The 16,378-nt window shown below is 50.3% G+C and overlaps 6 protein-coding genes across 6 annotated transcripts; 1 reads left to right on the top strand and 5 right to left on the bottom strand.

Annotated features, from left to right (window-relative positions):
- Positions 1 to 355: 355 nt before the first annotated feature.
- Positions 356 to 823, bottom strand: PGRI_007180 (TMEM14 family protein; the record flags this gene model as incomplete). Its single annotated transcript, XM_040788431.1, has 2 exons — positions 356 to 673; positions 821 to 823. The coding sequence occupies 2 exons, from the start codon at positions 821 to 823 to the stop codon at positions 356 to 358; spliced, it is 321 nt and encodes a 106-aa protein (XP_040652203.1).
- A 326-nt stretch (positions 824 to 1,149) lies between these two features.
- PGRI_007170 (M28 family metallopeptidase) lies at positions 1,150 to 3,584 on the bottom strand (the record flags this gene model as incomplete). Its single annotated transcript, XM_040788430.1, has 3 exons — positions 1,150 to 1,206; positions 1,264 to 2,639; positions 2,693 to 3,584. 3 exons carry the CDS (start codon positions 3,582 to 3,584, stop codon positions 1,150 to 1,152), a joined length of 2,325 nt encoding a protein of 774 aa, XP_040652202.1.
- Positions 3,585 to 4,017: 433 nt separating this feature from the next.
- Positions 4,018 to 5,824, bottom strand: PGRI_007160 (RTC4 family protein; the record flags this gene model as incomplete). The annotated part of the gene is made up of 2 exons (XM_040788429.1): positions 4,018 to 4,273; positions 4,332 to 5,824. The coding sequence occupies 2 exons, from the start codon at positions 5,822 to 5,824 to the stop codon at positions 4,018 to 4,020; spliced, it is 1,749 nt and encodes a 582-aa protein (XP_040652201.1).
- An 812-nt stretch (positions 5,825 to 6,636) lies between these two features.
- Positions 6,637 to 10,021, bottom strand: PGRI_007150 (TMCO4 family protein; the record flags this gene model as incomplete). The annotated part of the gene is made up of 2 exons (XM_040788428.1): positions 6,637 to 7,917; positions 7,970 to 10,021. The coding sequence occupies 2 exons, from the start codon at positions 10,019 to 10,021 to the stop codon at positions 6,637 to 6,639; spliced, it is 3,333 nt and encodes a 1,110-aa protein (XP_040652200.1).
- Positions 10,022 to 11,219: 1,198 nt separating this feature from the next.
- PGRI_007140 (uncharacterized protein) lies at positions 11,220 to 12,992 on the top strand (the record flags this gene model as incomplete). The annotated part of the gene is made up of 1 exon (XM_040788427.1): positions 11,220 to 12,992. One exon carries the CDS (start codon positions 11,220 to 11,222, stop codon positions 12,990 to 12,992), a length of 1,773 nt encoding a protein of 590 aa, XP_040652199.1.
- Positions 12,993 to 14,038: 1,046 nt separating this feature from the next.
- On the bottom strand, positions 14,039 to 16,378 carry PGRI_007130 (uncharacterized protein; the record flags this gene model as incomplete). The annotated part of the gene is made up of 1 exon (XM_040788426.1): positions 14,039 to 16,378. One exon carries the CDS (start codon positions 16,376 to 16,378, stop codon positions 14,039 to 14,041), a length of 2,340 nt encoding a protein of 779 aa, XP_040652198.1.

The following is a 16,378-nucleotide window of genomic DNA, read 5'->3' as shown; positions in this document are numbered from 1 at the left end:
CATCGAGCCTACGTACAGTACGTGCCTTGCCCTTCCTCCCTGCTGACCCTCCTTTGGAGGTTTAACCCTGGCCTGGAGGAAACGGTGTGATGTGAATGCCTAGATGGCAAAAATGATGTCGTCTACGGCCATGTAAGATTTAGCGTTTGTCTGGAGGTAGGAATTCAAATCGGGCGTTTTCAAAAATCTCACGGGCTCTTCATTATCTACTGTATGTTTCGTATTCGGTGCTCCTATCTGTCTGTACCTTCCGATAGCACCAACGTATGCATCTAAACCGAGTCTACGTAAACCGAGAACGTACGAGTATCAAACGAACAGTCCAACTCCATTCATTATTTCTCCCTTCTTTCAATCATGCCGTCTTCTGTTTATACGCAGCCCCGAAAACATAAAGCCCGTAAGTAGCCAGCAAAGACAGAACAACCGGAACAGGCTTCCCGCCTGTCTTGATCACGCGCGGCACAGAGCTTCCACCCAGTACGATAGATGCTAGTAAACCCAATTCCTCGCCGTAGGATTGGCCGGCGCGCAGACGCAGGAATGAGAGGAGGTAGACGAGGCCGACGGAGACGCCTGCGGCGATTGAGGGGATCGATCCGGTCCGTGTGTAGCCGATTATCCCGCCCAGACTTGTTAGGAGGGAGAGAGCTAGAGCGGAGTTTGTTGGGGCCTGGGGCTGTTAGTTTTGGGTTGGCTGGGAGGAGGGAGATATAAGAGTTGAGGTGGTATGTTGGTGGTGGGCTGTTTGGATTTCGGAGCTTTCGGACTGGGGTGGATTGGATTGGATTGGATTGGGGATGTAGATCTGTAGACATACCATCTTGTAGGTTTAAGACTGGTCTCTTTTTTTCTGGGATCGAGGACTATGGGTTAAGAGTAGGAGGGTGAGATCAGATGTTACGCAGATGAAGCTCGGTCATGCAATTGATTAGTCAGATGACGAAAAGTCTGGGGTAAATGTGCATAATTTAATGCTGGGAACTATATAATTCTAAGGTTTTGTGTTGGGAACTATTCACGTCCCATTTCGAGTACTCATAAAGTTGTTCAGATTGATGTATCTGTGCATCGCCAAAGCCAACTGTGCTTTATGTCCAACATCCAACACTTGATCATACCGAGGTAAATAGTATACTCACCAACCATTTACAGCAGCAACTTGGTTGCAGCACCAATTCGTTCCTGAATGATGGAGCTCCATTTCTAGAAACAAGTTAGCAATTGTAGCCAAGGCAAAAGGGGTTGTGGATAAACACATACCTCGGCATTCTCCACGTCTCCGGCCTCAAGACTCTCCACTAGTCCAGGGTAGGTGGCTCCCGAGTAACCAGTCCAAATTCCAGGGGCAAAGACGACATGCTTGAACCATTCACGGCCATCCAGACCGGGTTGGTACAAGAAAGCCCGCTCGATGCCCTTGTACTTCGCATTGGTGGCGCGAATCTGGAACCACAGTCTCACCTTCTTCCACCAGTGGTACCAAGGCACGTCATCGCCAAGCTGAGACCCCAGGTCAGCAGCATGAGCATCGAAAGCCTTCGCAGCTTGTTGGAACTCATGAATGGCCCTATCTAGAGGTGCGAAGTCGAAATGGGTCTTCTCCGGGAGATTGTCCGCCGCAGGCTTGATGTGGTCTAAATAGGATCCAAGACCAAGAGAATAGTCGGTGGCGTTGAGCGCAAGAAGGGGAGACTCCACCAATTGTGCCGCTGCCAGAGCCCAGAGCTTTGTGCAAGCTTGGTGGTAGAGGAAGTCCTTGTCACCGTACTTCTCCATCCATGCGAAGCTGTCGTAGTTCGAGTGGTAGTGGTAGACAGGGTCGCTCTTACTACGACCAAAGCCAAAGTCGAGACTGGCGACACCGGCGAAATCTTGGAAAGCAGTGAAGTCGCTGCCGCTGCCCATCGTCGCGATCTTGCCATTCCAGACATCGCGGACTGTTTGGCCCCGTACAGTCTGGTTGGGGGACTGAACTAGAGCGGTGACATCGTTGATGACCTTATTCAGAAGGGGACTGGCCCGAGGTTCGAAATTAGTGCCCGCAGCAGCCACATCGACATTCAGATATGCGATATTGGCCTTGGAGAGCCACGGGAGGTATTCTTCTACCCACTCGGTCGAACCAAGAAGACCGTACTCTTCGCCGTCCCAGCTGGCAAAGACAACAGTGCGCAACGGCTTCCATCCTGCCTTAAGGGCCTCGCCGAAACTGCGGACGACTTCGTTCAACGCAGCAGATCCGCTGTTAGGATCTCCTGCGCCACCGGCGATCCATGCGTCACGGTGATTACCGAGGATAACGACCTCATCGGGGATGTACCCCTTGATAGTACCGATGACATTCCATAGTGGCGTCGTCACATACTCCTGGAGGTTGTGGAGGTTAATCACCACACCCTCGGGGGACGGTCCGATGTTGTACTCCACACCCTTGTAGCCAAGGCCACCTCCCTGCCAAAACTCGTTGAAGTCCGACGCTTTGGGGCCGTGACCGTTAAGCGCCTTCAAGAATGGGAGAGCCTCCTTGTATGAGACGGGGAGAGATGGGATTGAAGGGATGGAGTTCTGAGGATCTTGTCGTTCGCATCCAGGCTTAGATGCGTATCCTGGGGTTGTGGGGTCACCAGGAAGGATACCTTGTTCAAGTTAGCTTTGCAATGCCATTACCTTGGAGGAAAAAAAGCCTTACTGAGGAATTGAGTGCTACCTCTCTGAATAGCACTGGGATTCCGTGCCGGGCCATTAGGATAGGCTTCATAGCCATTTTCCTCAGTAATTTCCCCATCTTCCTGCGGATCACTGTAGATAACTACGCCGATCATTCCAAGCTCCTGTGCACGCTTCACCTTCAAACCACGGAATATCTTGCCGTACTTGGCAATGGCAATCTTACCCTCCAAGGTGACGTTGGCATTGACGAGGTCCTCAAAGTCTCTGTATGTACCAAAGTTGACATACACGTACTGTGCAGTTACATTGCCGCTAGCAGAATAACCATGGAAAACTGGGACACGGTCTGGCAGGCCGGAAGTAGGATCCTCTTCGAGGACATCCTCCTCCAGTGTAGTTTCGAAAGTTACTTCGGTTTTATCACCGGACGTGTTCAAGAGGGCCAGGCGGTGATCAAGCGGGTAATTGATGTAAATGTCATACGCCGCGAGCGAGGTATCCTCCACGCCGAATTCCTTCCATTTTTCCATAGTCCAGAGGGCCTGAGACAGGTTCTTTCCTCCCAAGTGAGGTCCTGCGGTATAGTATTTACTCCACTCTCGGGCTTTTTCTGCAGAAGGCACATTGAGGAGGATCTGCTGGAGCTGGTCGTAAGGGAGACCGTAGCTTTCCGGCCATGCATCATGGGGGATTGGATGGGCTCCAGGAAGATAGGACCAAATAGAGCCATGCTCTCGAGGTAGGATGGCGGTGGGAAGTAGGAACAGAATGGTCGCCACCGAGAGCAGGCCTGCTAGGGATATAGTACACGCTCGGCGAACAGCATGGTGTGGATATCTATGCCGCGGAGGAGCGACATTGACCTCCAGAAGCGGTGTGGTCTCTGAAAACCGCATGTCTTTCTCCCTCATCTTTTGTGTGTGGGAGAATGAAAATGACCTCAAGTGGAATGCTTCTCCGCATTGTATCATCGGCCAAGCGATCACCTTATCGGCTGACAAAGCTACCCCTCACGGCCCCCGGGGCCGGATCAGCCCGCCATCAAGTTGCCTTTTGGGACAATATTGACCGACTATCTATGCAACTTGCTCGGTTTTTTTCACCAATGATAATAATCATGCGCCAATTGTATCAGTTGGGAATAGACATGAGTGGTATTCCAGTAAATGTAAAACAAAACATGAGTGGTATCATAATAGCTATTTATATACAATCGCTCAAGATGATAAACCTGCATGACCCTCGAAATGGGGAGCAAAAAGATATAAAAGACATGCCACAGAGAGAAACGAGATAAAAGAACATAGCGCCCAAGGTATAAAAGGTAACGGGGAAATCCCACAATCATAATTCGACATCATCTGGTATCGGGACAACATTGAGGTCTGGATTGACTCTGTCACCAATCTCCATACTCTCCCTCATAATCCGACGGGCATCTTCGTCATTGACTTTCATATCATCCTTGACCATGAGAACAGCCAACTCAGGCACAAGGACAGATTGTGTGTAGCCAGCCACGCCTGCCGTCTTGATAAGTTCATCTGTTGTCGCCAAGCGACGTACAACCACAGAAAACCGACGGATGATTGCTTCTAGTCTAGATTGAACCCAAATATTAGCATAGTCGAACCAAGCAAGGGGTAAATACCACATACATTTTGGTTGCACCCATGGTACCATAATAACCGCAGGTCATCGTCTCCATCCTCTCTTCTTCGCCCGCTCTCACACGGAAGTTTCTTGCTTTCCCTGGCGCGAAAGAGTTTGAGGTACTGAGAATGTTGCGGTAATAAGAGGAAGCACCAGGGACAAGTAGTTTTTCGAGTTCAGGGAAATAGCTCTGAACACGCTCTTCAAACCCATTCCAGTCAATTTGAGGGTACCCTCGCTCACGCCACGAATCCATCGCAGTGCGGAGTTTGTGTGATTCACAGAACATCATCTGTTCGCGAATACGTTGCTTCGGTTGTGATTTGAACAGTTTTAACGCATCCCAGTCTACTTCCTTGTGGCACATCGGACACAGGGCTAGGCCTAATGCTTGGCCATTCTCTTTCGCTGCAGATTCATCGGTCTGCGACATTTGCATTTGCTCACAAGTTGAAGAAGTTGGGGACGAGAGAGGTGAATCATCGTCAAGCAACATTGCTTCGTATTCTTCGATCGTGTAGGGGCCGTGCGAGAAACTGGAATTTGAGTCTTCCCCGCCACGAGGTTCTCTGAAACTCGAATTTTCGATGTCCTTTGGCATTATAAAGGTCTCTTCTGGTTCTTTGGGGGCTTCCTCGACTGGCGATGGCTCTTCCACTTTCGCGGCCGACCGTGGGCGTGGGGGGAATGATGGCCTGTTGAAGTAAGTGTTCTTCTTGGACGAGTATTTGGTTGCTCTAATCCGTTTGTGGCTCTGCGAAGAGCCAGAGAAGAACAGCGGGTCCTCATCATCAGAGCCTGTCATTGCGCTGAGAGTCCGCGCAAAATCCCCTTTGCGAGAGTATCCACTATGAGTATGTGGACTGCTGTATTCACTATTTTTTCCTTGCGCAAGCTTCTCTTCCAAAGTCATACTAGTATAGTTCATCTCTTTACGAGGCGGGGAAGCCTCGCTATCGCTAGCTTGCTCTTCGTCAGAGCTCAGAGGATCGGCATCGGTGTCGACATCTGGCATTTTCTTGCTAGGTTGAGCGGCGCTTGATTTCGGGTCTTCCTCTTCCTCTTCATTGATGCTGATAGGTGGGGAGCTGAGAGGTGCGGAGCTGAGAGATTCGGTGTCTGTATCAATGTCTACCTTGTTCTCGATACTAGGTTGAGCTATGTCTGGCATGGGGTCTTCGACTACCTCTTCGTCTGAGCTCAGAGGTTCAGCATCTGTATCAATATCCAATATTCCCTCAATGTTATGCCGCGCATCGTCCGTTTTGGAGCCTTCTGCTTCCTCTTTATCGGAGCTCAAAGGCTTGGTGTCAGCACCAATTTCCAGCTTTGTCTCGACACTAGCTTGAACAGCCTCCTTATCAATTGTCGCGGTGTTGATTATCGCATCTTTAGGCTCAGGTTTATTGAAATTAGACAAAAGATGTCCGCGGGGAGCATTCCTCCTCGTCAGGCGAATGGTCCCATAGCTGGAATCGGGTTTGGCCTGAGCTGCCATGGTGGACAGTGGAGAATTTCAATTACCAATCGTCAATTGTTGACACCAATTGCGGGTTTGAAAGCTAGCCAAAAAGGACTCTAGTTTGGGTTCATGTGAGGCGCGTTGAGGCTGGGAGAAGTTCGGGCTCGGAACGGGGTGACGCGTTATTCGTGTTTCAACTCTCCACGCGCGAAGGTGTCTGCGGTCTGGTTGAGAGTGAAATCTCGAGTCGGTGTTTGGAATTTTTCGGTTGGAACAAAGAACGCTCGAGTTTCGAGAAGAGACAATGCGGATACCCGTTGAGGGGAAACGCGTGACACCTGAAAATCAACTTCACTTTGTACCTCCCACACCAACTCCTGTTCTTTGACACGTCCCCTTTTATTCGGTTTTTCTTGGATATTCTGGATCTGATAGGAACAAGAGGGGAAAGGGAATTGTGGAGCTCCAGAAACTCTTTACCAGTTTCGCTTTCAATTTCGATATGCTGGGATCTTTGAGACCCGTTTGTTTGACTCCCCTCTACTGTGATGTGTGGCCTTATGTTGGCTCTCACGGATATAGCTATGTTTGTATTATTCCTTGCGGTGTCAAGAGAGTGCATAGGTAGCTCGAAAATTAACACAATCCGGCCTACAAAGCTCTAAGCGATGGGAAGATTCAATGTATGGATGGTTGGAAAACCTATCAATGGACATATATACAAATCAGATCATAGCCAAGCCAGGCACAGCTGTGCAAGGTATGCACCTCATTAAGTGTCTGAAACTGAATCAATGGAAGAAAATTATAGAAAGAGGGAAGGAAAACAAGAGGAGAAAGACTCGACATTATTCGAATGTCATTGAGATCTCACCGTCCCGATGTCCCTGGTCAAGGTCCGCCCAGGCATTGGGCTCCATGGCCATAGCCCCGAGGGCACTGGTACCAACCGTCGGCATTGTAGCAGCAGTTCTCAACTCTGGACGAGTGTGAAGGTCGTCGTTTCTGGATCGTGGGGAATCATGGAAGGATGTGTCAAAGGTCATTTCCATATCTTCGTGTCTCGCTGCGGGAGATAATTCATTGTGCCCGCGAGGAGAATACTGCCCCGACGCCTGCGGGGGTAGCGAAGAAGTTCGAGAAACAGCTGGAAGTTCGGGCGTCTTGGGCCTCTTGGCAGTAGGGGGAGAGGGCGGTGGTGGTTCTGACGGAGCGTTCAGGTCTAGCTTCATCAGAGGCATAGTTGACTCCAATTCTTTGACCTCGATCGCCTCGGAGTGCAACTCGGCTCGAATGGCCTCGATGTCGAAGAGGACAGAGCCGGGGGTGCTTTCAGTCGTCTCACTTGAATCGCGAGGGGCGGCGTTTTTGTCGACATCATACATTTCCCACTTCTTCTTTTCGGCCATCTTGCCTCGCTTGAACAGGCCGAAGCGCTTCTTCTCTGGCTTCGCCTCTGCTTCTCGGCGAGCTTCATCGATCTCGCGAATCAACTCGCGCTGTCTTTCAGCGTGGTTATCTGGGTCCGGATCCTCGATTTCTGCAAACTCATCGTCAAGGACCTCCCAGCCAACTTCCCTCAGAATTCGCGGCATAGCCGTACGGTAAGCCATATGGCCATTCACAAGCGAGGTGATATCAAAGTTTTCAATTCCTGGTATACCTTCGACGGCTGCAAGGCCGGCGACTCTCATGATGCCACCACTTGTTGCCCGGAAAAGGTAGCCCAGGATCCAATCATTCGTGGCGTAACCATTCACAAATCGCCCAGACACAACACTCCGAGCCTTGAGGTATTCATCTTTGTTCGCCACAATGGGTGAGCCAAATAGGTATACGTTCTGGATTAGCCCGTGGGCGCCCTTTTCGGCCAGCTCTTTCAAACAGGAAAAGATGACGCGCGCGCCGAGAGAGAAACCGAGCAATGTGATAGGCCGATTGCCAAGGTTCCGTTCTCGTAAGGAATCAGCCATAATGAGACCGGCTGAGTTGGCGCGTGCCAACGAGACGATCCAGGGGTTGTCGATCAAGTATGCGAGTTTGGTGAGGACAAGTGGTAGCTGCAAGGATGCCACCAGCGCCATCAGAACGGTGCTACCTAGTACTTGTTGTAGACCTTGTGTTAATGCCTAAAGAACCAGTTAGTCTATTAACAATGATTACACAACTTGAACAACTTACCTCTGTTGCCAGGATGTTGATAGTGTCACCCATGCTTCGAAGCATTTCAGGCTCCCATAGCACGGAATAGATATCGCCCATAATCGGATCGACAGTACTGAAAGGTAGACGGACATCATCAACTTTGCCAGTCATCCAGCCAGAGACCGTCACAATCAGGTTGACCTTCTTATTATTATGAAGAGGTCGATATTCAAACGTTTGAACTGCACCCATACGTCGTTTAGAAGCTCTCATTCCAATGGTACTTCCACCTAGAGTAGCACTAGAAGCGATCAAAGCCGTGCCGCCAGCTCCTCCGAGGAATGCACTGGTTCCAGAGATACCTACTGTAGTAAACCCAGCAGCAAGACCAGCTCCGATGACAGGTGCCAACAGTCCGGCGGAAAGGCCGATGACCAGTCCGCCACCGACCGTCGCTAAACCCATAATCATATATTTGCGTTTCAAGGCCATCTTGCGGCGCTTTTCCATGTGGTCTGACTCATCCCAGTTCTCTTTCTCGGCTTGCTCTTGCATTTCGAGGGAGTCTGTGACTCGCTTTTCGAACCGTGAGATCTGTAGCCACGTTACATCCAAAGCTGCGCCCACCTTTTCTAAAAGAGTTCGCGACCGAGCATCGTATGCCGAATTTGCGATAAGCACAAGGAACAGGTCACAGAGGACAGTCCAGCGGAGATCGATATCTATGCGATCAGAGGTTGGCATCTCAGAAGGCATCTTGACCTCCGGAGGCTCCTCGGTCTCGTGGGCCTCGTATGGCGGAGGGGGATCTAGTTCAGACGCATCCGTCTCTGCGGAGATCCTAGATGGAGAGTCCAATTTTCCACTCGACATAGAAGTTTTCGGCTCACTCTCTGCCATGGGGTTTTTAACACGCGCATTCTGCATGAGCGGTCGCACCAGATCTTCTGGTTGCACCCCATGCTCCGCGAGCTGCTCAATCATAATCTGCTCAGCAGAATTGATATCCATATGAGCATAGACTCGCCCCATGATTGCCTGGCCCCATTTTCGCATAGCATCCGAGGCTTTCTGCATGGTTTTGCGTGTGGACTTGGTTGTGGCAATTGACGCTAAATCATGATTCATATTATGGATTGCCAACCTGACAACCCCCACATACGCAATCTTTTGAGTCTCGTTGAGAAGGTCTTTGGTGGCCTGGAGCTGGCTGATGGTATCTCGTAGTTCCTCGCCAACTAGACCAGCAGAGTTGCTACCTGCCTCTCGGAATAGGTAGCTTGTATCATCATCTAGACTTGTGGCAGACTGGGCATCATCGTCGAGTTGCACCCGAGTATAGCCCCTCCCTGCTCCTCCTAATCCTTGGTATACAGCCTCGTCGCCTTCTTCTTTGGAGCCGCGAGCAATGAGTCGCCCATAATCGTCATAGTAGTCGAATTCTCCAAGCGCAGGCATCGTTTGCCATTCATCGGGCTCTGCCTCCGACTCTTCACTCTCGGGCTGATGTGCATCAGGTTGGGCGAGGCGCTGGTGGGACCATTCCGACACCTGGGCGGGTCTTTGCTTAGAAGTTGAGATCCGAGGCTGAACAGGAGCATCAGATGCCTTTGCATTTTCCTGGGGTGCAGGCGAAGTGTCCTGGGCCCCTGCGACTTTGCTTCGCTCTTCCGTATTATTCGGATTCGATGGCTCGGGTGCCCCTGATTCTAGCTTTTCCTGTGACAACTCTGGCTCTTTCACCTTTTTCACGGCGTCACTATAGCCCGTTGCACTCACAGTCACATTCTGAATATCTTGGCTGGCATTCTCCCCTTCGGGGGACTCGCTAGGTGTGGGGTTGGGTCGGCGTGGTCGAATGGGAAGGCCAAAATCATCTACTTCATCTGATGCGGGAGGGTCTTGTTTGGCAGGCCCTGCAGCAGGTTCGGATGCTACCGATTGAGGCGCTGTGCCTTTTGTCTCCTTTTCATTCTGCTCTGTGGGGGAAACGTCCCTTGTCGGTTGGGGTTGCGACGAATGGGGGGCGTTCGGGGAAGGTATAGGAGGGTCGGAGGTGTCTACGGTGACACCCGAGGCTGCAGTCATGATCTCATGGATTGGAGGCTCCTAACGGCCCCAAGGTGGTGTATCGGATCCCAGTCCCTTGCGTCCTCACGTTCCTTCGCGATACTTTCGGGAGCTCACCCATTCGGCCTCACAATTGTTGAAGCTTTTGAGCTCTTATCTGGGTGTGTCTGCCTTATCACGAGTTCCCACGTTCAATGGTGGGCCAGTGGTCATCGGACAAGGCAATCTCCGCAGATGACGGTGTGCCACGCGGTGAAAAAGGAGGGGCGGAGCGGAGAGTTCAATTAGCACAGAGCCACAACACCACAAAGGATCAGAATCAAATTTTGTAATTAAAGAGTTATAGAAAGATTAGGAGTTTCGGGGGAATTAGGCAACTAGCAAAAGGAACAGTTGAGGGACCGAAAGCGGAAAATGCGCCCATCGGGTCGCTAAATAAACAACTCTGAATGAAAACAGTAGATATTTGCATTCTTTTGGATATTTTGAATATTCTCTCTTAATTCTATATATTCTACTATGAAGGTTTCACATTTAAAGCCAATGCTTGTATCCACCTCGGAATAGTTGTCTACCCCATACGCATGTTTGTGGCTTATTGTATTAGACAAAGTATGAAAAAGCCCCTGAATTGGAGATATCCGATCTCTTTGATGACAAAGGTTTACCTTCCAATACAAAGAGTTATAATACGAGGTCATTGCCACTGTGCTTGGCTCTGGAAGAAAACCCGGGTAACGACCAAGGGGTCTTTCATCGACATCCGAACACCTCTGGTAGAAAGTCCGCCCTTTCGATACGGGCGAGGCGATGTCTTCATAAGTAAATTCAAGGCGAAGAGCGGAGAGAAAACCTGTTGAGGCAGTGCCGGGGTACTTTTGCCCGGGAACTGTGTGAAAGGTAACAAGGAAAAAGCATAAGATCGACTCCGCCCGTCCTCGTAAACCAACGAGAAGGCTGTAAAGTAGAGATTATGACGCTATAAATCGCGGGGGTACAAACAGAGAACCCCCGTCCAAATGCAAATGTCAGACGTGAGTCACTTGACGTGCAGAAGGTTGCGGCTCTCTAGGTCCTTGGCAGAAGAGTAGCTTGGAGTTTATGATCTGGGAAAATCCACGTCTTTGTCCTGCATGATTTGAAACCACCAACTTCATTATGGCACAAGGTATGACTTCTTCTTTTGGGAAGTTGAATGCTACTAATTAGGACCTCTATGTCTAAAGGCTCACAGGCTTCTATTGTCAAGATCGCTGGTGCAGGGTTTCGGCTCTCACTGCTTCTGAATGCTGCCGCTTGTCAACTCGCTCAGTCCAGGCTAGAAATTCATAGTATCGCCAAGGGAATCTCGCTTTTCGCTTTGACGCTCAAACATGTTGGGCAGACTATTGAAGGCACCGATGTGGATCAGTCTCCAGAGGCAACAGAGAAGGCCTGGGAGATTGCCGGACAAGGCCAGATGATATTCATCGAAATCGAACACATGCTAGACAAGCTGAAGGCAACCGATAAAGACAATGATCTGATGAGGATCTCACTACAAGAAAGACTCAAATGGTGCTTCCGGAAGCAGCATGTCACTTATCTGCTCGCCCAGTTGGAATCTCTTAAGCTCAGTTTGATTGTCATGCAACAAACTCTACAGCTTGGAAGCATTATTAAATCCAATGTCGACGATGGAATTGATACTGATTCTCTCGCATCCACCGCCGACGATACCATTGCTCAGGAGAAAGCGGAAACTCAGAACATGATCATCGTCCGATATTGGTCTGTCAAGCGCCTCGAGCGCTTGTGGGATCTTGTGGAACAAGAGACTCAAGATGCCGCCAATGATTCGACAAATCAGAGGATTAGTTCCAATTACTCGTCCAACACGGCACGCTCGATTCCGATAAGACTGCCCATCATTACTATTGGAGACAGTAACGTGGGACTGAGTGACATGGAGAAATCCCCGAAGGATATGGTGCAACTATCTGAGAGCACATTGAACCGGCTGCTTTCACTCTGGGTGCCTTTCATTGACCCATCGAAACTACGTCACACTGGTAAAGGCTTCAACACATCAAACAAGCTAGTCCAACCTCGAGTCTATGTTTCTTCGGACACCGAAGAAGAAGATGCCGAAGAGATAGACTTGCATAGTAACGACAACGGAGGTTACTATCTCGAAGGATCAACACTGGACTGGAGAGACCCTCATTCACAGGAGGCCCGACAGCATGCAGCAGAGCTACGCCGGAAGTACTCTAGCTACCAGGCTCGTGTTGAAAGCGAACCAGAGCCGGATGAATATCCCAAGCATCGAGATACCCCTCGTAGCGACTCAAGAGTGATCGACTCAAGTGACGAGAGCGATCCCAGACTCGACACTCTTCGGCCATCACACAGCACGAACCCCACGCAAGGCCGTCGGTTCCATTCCAACAGCTTCTCATCTGGATATGCTCCGAGTCACAACAATCCCGACAGCAGGCCCAACTACCCAAGCGGCAGCTTCCCACCACCGAATCATACTTTACCCCGTCCTCCACTACCTTCACATGCGCAGCGAGGTGTTCCCCAGCCATACAAATACTACCCAAACCAAGACTACGCCACAGCCCCCCGATCCATCCCAATGAACATGAACCAACCCAACCCAACCACTATTCCCAATACCAACCCCTCTCCCAGAGGCCCATCGCCAAATCAAGTCCATTTCGAGCCTCGAAACCAGGCATACAATGTCCCCAACAGCAACAAACTCCAGCCCCGCCATTATTCATCCGCATACCCGCTTTCGTCCTCATCTCCCGAGTCTAGCTTCCGAGCCTCGCCGCCTCGCTCGGGTCAACGGTCCCCGTCGTCGCATCCACGCCGTTCCTCTCGTGAAGACGCAAGAGATCGACATAAGGCGTTGACTCGTAATGCTACGAGGGGATTGGTTGGCATCGGGGCTATTGCTGGCTTTATGGATGCGTTGGAGGCATTTTCAATTCTGTGATAACATTACTTTACTTTTACCCCTTTTCTTAGGTTTCGGTGTACTGGGTTCATTGATTTTTTCCCCTGGGGTTGAATAGACCAAGTGGTTCGTCCTGGTTTCGGTTTGCTTTTTTGATATCCATGTTCTATCTATGCAATGAATTTACGAACCTGTGTTGAATGAGACTATTTGCACATAATATGATTAATGATTTTCCTTTTCATTAGCACATATTTACTACTTTGCTACTGCCTGCTTATTCGGATTCTGTATAGATCCCGTGGGCTCGAGCTCCCATGAGTGTCTCATACAACACCCCTGCGAATAGCAATAAAACAATATATCATATTGGAATAAATGATGCATCAACCAGTTAAACCAAGAAATATCAAGACCTATCTTCTTTTCACATCAAACTCGGTCCCCGGTTGTTGGCTCGGCATCAACTCTTGGATACAAGTACAACACCAAGCCGAATCAAAAACTCATCCCTATACCCATACGGCAGAGAGTATACTCCGTAGCGAAGAAAGGAACGGCCAAGGCCCCGTAATAACCCACAGCAGACCCATGTTCGCTATATCCTCCATCAAGGATCGCCGACGGTTCCATCGCGGAAGTTCCGATTCTCCCGAGGCTCCGACAACACTTTGCAAAGGAAGTTGTTTCCGCTTAAATGGGTTTGGTTTAATATCCGTTGTTTCTTAGAATACTACCTCTTTGTTGGGGGCTTCTTTTTCTTTTCTTTTCTTTTCTTTTCATCTTGATTGTGTAGTTTTGTTGGCCATCGCGATTATGAGCATGTTGCCTTTCAGGTTATATACTCCGATATCCCATTTATCAGCGTTGAGTACAGAAGTATTGGATTGAGCTATACTTTTTCAGATATTCTGCATCTTCTTCTCAAATACTGGTAAGTATAACATAATCCCTGTTACATGATAGGACTACGCGATACCCTTTGAAATATTAACAACCTGATATGTATATACAGTTCAGACCTCTGATCTATGACATTACATAGACTCCCGTGTGCATCCCGAGGTCCGCTTTTGATCTCAATCTCAAAACTCAGGCAATGGCTGCGTCCCAAAAATACTCCCATCAGGAAGCCACCCATCCAATTCCATCCCCGCCCTAGCCATATGCTGCCCAGCAGCAGCCGGCATCCTCTGCGGCTCATACGAAAATTGCGGCGGTAACGTCTGCGCCAGCGAGACAGGAGGCTGATATCCCACCGCGCCCATGGGATAGAAATGCGGGTTATGTCCACTATCCATAGCCCACATACCGGTGCCACCCATTGCTACATACCCATCGCGCATGCCGTCTACCGGCTGCATTGGGGGCATAGGAACGGGGACAGGAAACGATTCCATCTTCGAAACCTGACCCAAATGCGCATCCTGGTTTTGGCCTTGACCTTGGCTAGAGTGTGATGCCGGACCTGATATCGATTCCGCAGTGCCGGTCGATGGACTCGCCGATACAACCCGAGAACCAGCTTCCGTTCCACTATACCGTCTCTCCAGCCGCTCGTACCAATCCCGACCCTTGACGCCCACGACGTGGTACCATCGACTGGGGATATTGTATTTGCCCCCGCCGCTGGCCTCGCCTAGCTTGCTGGCTAGGGCGTCGAGGTAGAAGGCTACGTTCACGGTCTGTGGCGTGATGACTTCGCCGAGAACACCGGTTCGCACGGAGAAGTGAATCTTCAGAAGCGATGTCACGGCCATGACGAACCGGGTGTACATGAGATTGGGGATTTTACGCAGCGTGTCTGTGCTGCAGGTCAGCACGGCGTCTAGTAGCTCCTGTGCGGCGTTCATCCATTTCATGTTGATGTCGATGCGGATTGCGCTGAGTGTGGCGTCTGGTGGTTCCCTGTCGTTGTTTTCTTCGTCGAGGGTTGGAAGCGTGAAATATCGTCGCTTTAGTGAGTCTGGGTCGCGGTAGCCTTCTCCTACGCCGAGTTCGTACATTGCTAGTGCTGTGGAGCGGTATTCAAGGATCATGGGAACTGGTTTGATGGATTTTGTTAGTATTGGATGAGTCAAGCGAGAGGACTGGCGTTTCTTACTGGTGAGCATTTCTGATGGGACGTTCTTCTTCCACGTTTCGATCCGCTTGTCAAACCAGCGCAGCACGGCTTGGACCCGCGACTCGGTGAGGGGTGATGTGGTGCTGGTGTCATCCAGACCGAATGAAGACATTGCTTCGTCGGTTATTCGTTGGAGCTCGAACCATATTGCCACATGTTGATCCGTTCGATGTGGCGAGTTTTCTAGGTGTTTGAGACACTCGCTCATCCAGTCATTGAACTGGAGTAGATTTGGCCGACGGGTTTTCATCGCAACACTTGAACCGAGATGGTAGCAGCCGAGGACTGCTCTCGCCTGCTCAGCCAAAAGCTCGTCGTGCGGCTCCTGCCGGCTGCCCTTGCGAGTGGACTTTTTCGAGACACGACGTTTATTAGCTAACCCGATTTCCAGCGCCATTGTCGAAGCGATGTGCGTGTACTGATAAAGCTGCAGTTTCAATGGCGATGCGGGCGGGAGATAAAATATGATCATCAGCAACAGCGCTTGCACTAACTCTAGTGACTTTTCGCCTTCGATAAAGAACCGCTCTGCATAGAGACGGACCATCTCGCGGTTCAGCACGGCTGCCAGGCCTGCATCGACGGTGATGGATGTCGCAGCAATCACGGAGAGAAAGAGTATTGGCTTTGTTTGACGCAGTTGAGCTGCCGTGGTATTCGAAGGTAATACGATCAACGGAAAGAAAAATGCAAGTTCGTGAATGAAATACGCCACTAATTGCTCCGCATCTTCAAGAGAGATAATCCCCCGATCGATCACATCGTGCGTCGGAGGAAGCCTCTCATGCTCTGACTCAAAGCCAGCTGGCATACCTGAGAAAGTCGGCGGCCCCGAAAACGCACTACTATCATGCGTACCGGGGTGCGGGGTATTCAGTAATTCAGGGGAATAGTCCGTATAACGTACATCCTCGGACGAATGAGTCGGATGGTCCCGCAAGGCGAGACTGCTTTCCATATCTGCTGATTCATGATCCTGATCATCCGCGTCGCTGTCATCATCGGAATCCGGATCTTCTTCTTCTTCAGGGATACGATTTTTTAACAGCGAACGCATCATCCGCATCTCCTTCTCGAGCTGGGCGACGCGGGAATCCGTCCGCTTCCGGGGCCGCCGTCTCTGCGGTGCCACGAAGACACAAGATCGCTTGCCTTTAGCACATCGTTGGCATTGATTAGGCGTAGATGGGCTGGGGAGACAGCGGACTTTGAGACTTCGACATGACTCGCAGGATCTGTTTAACTGCTGGGCTGATCCTGAGGTGCTTGATTCGCCTTGGGTTGTAGAGGTCCCTGACAT

Source organism: Penicillium griseofulvum (assembly GCF_001561935.1).
Source record: "Penicillium griseofulvum strain PG3 chromosome Unknown contig_79, whole genome shotgun sequence".
Taxonomy (NCBI): domain Eukaryota; kingdom Fungi; phylum Ascomycota; class Eurotiomycetes; order Eurotiales; family Aspergillaceae; genus Penicillium; species Penicillium griseofulvum.
Note: the sequence above shows the minus strand (reverse complement) of the source record. Positions and strands in the feature narration are given on the sequence as shown.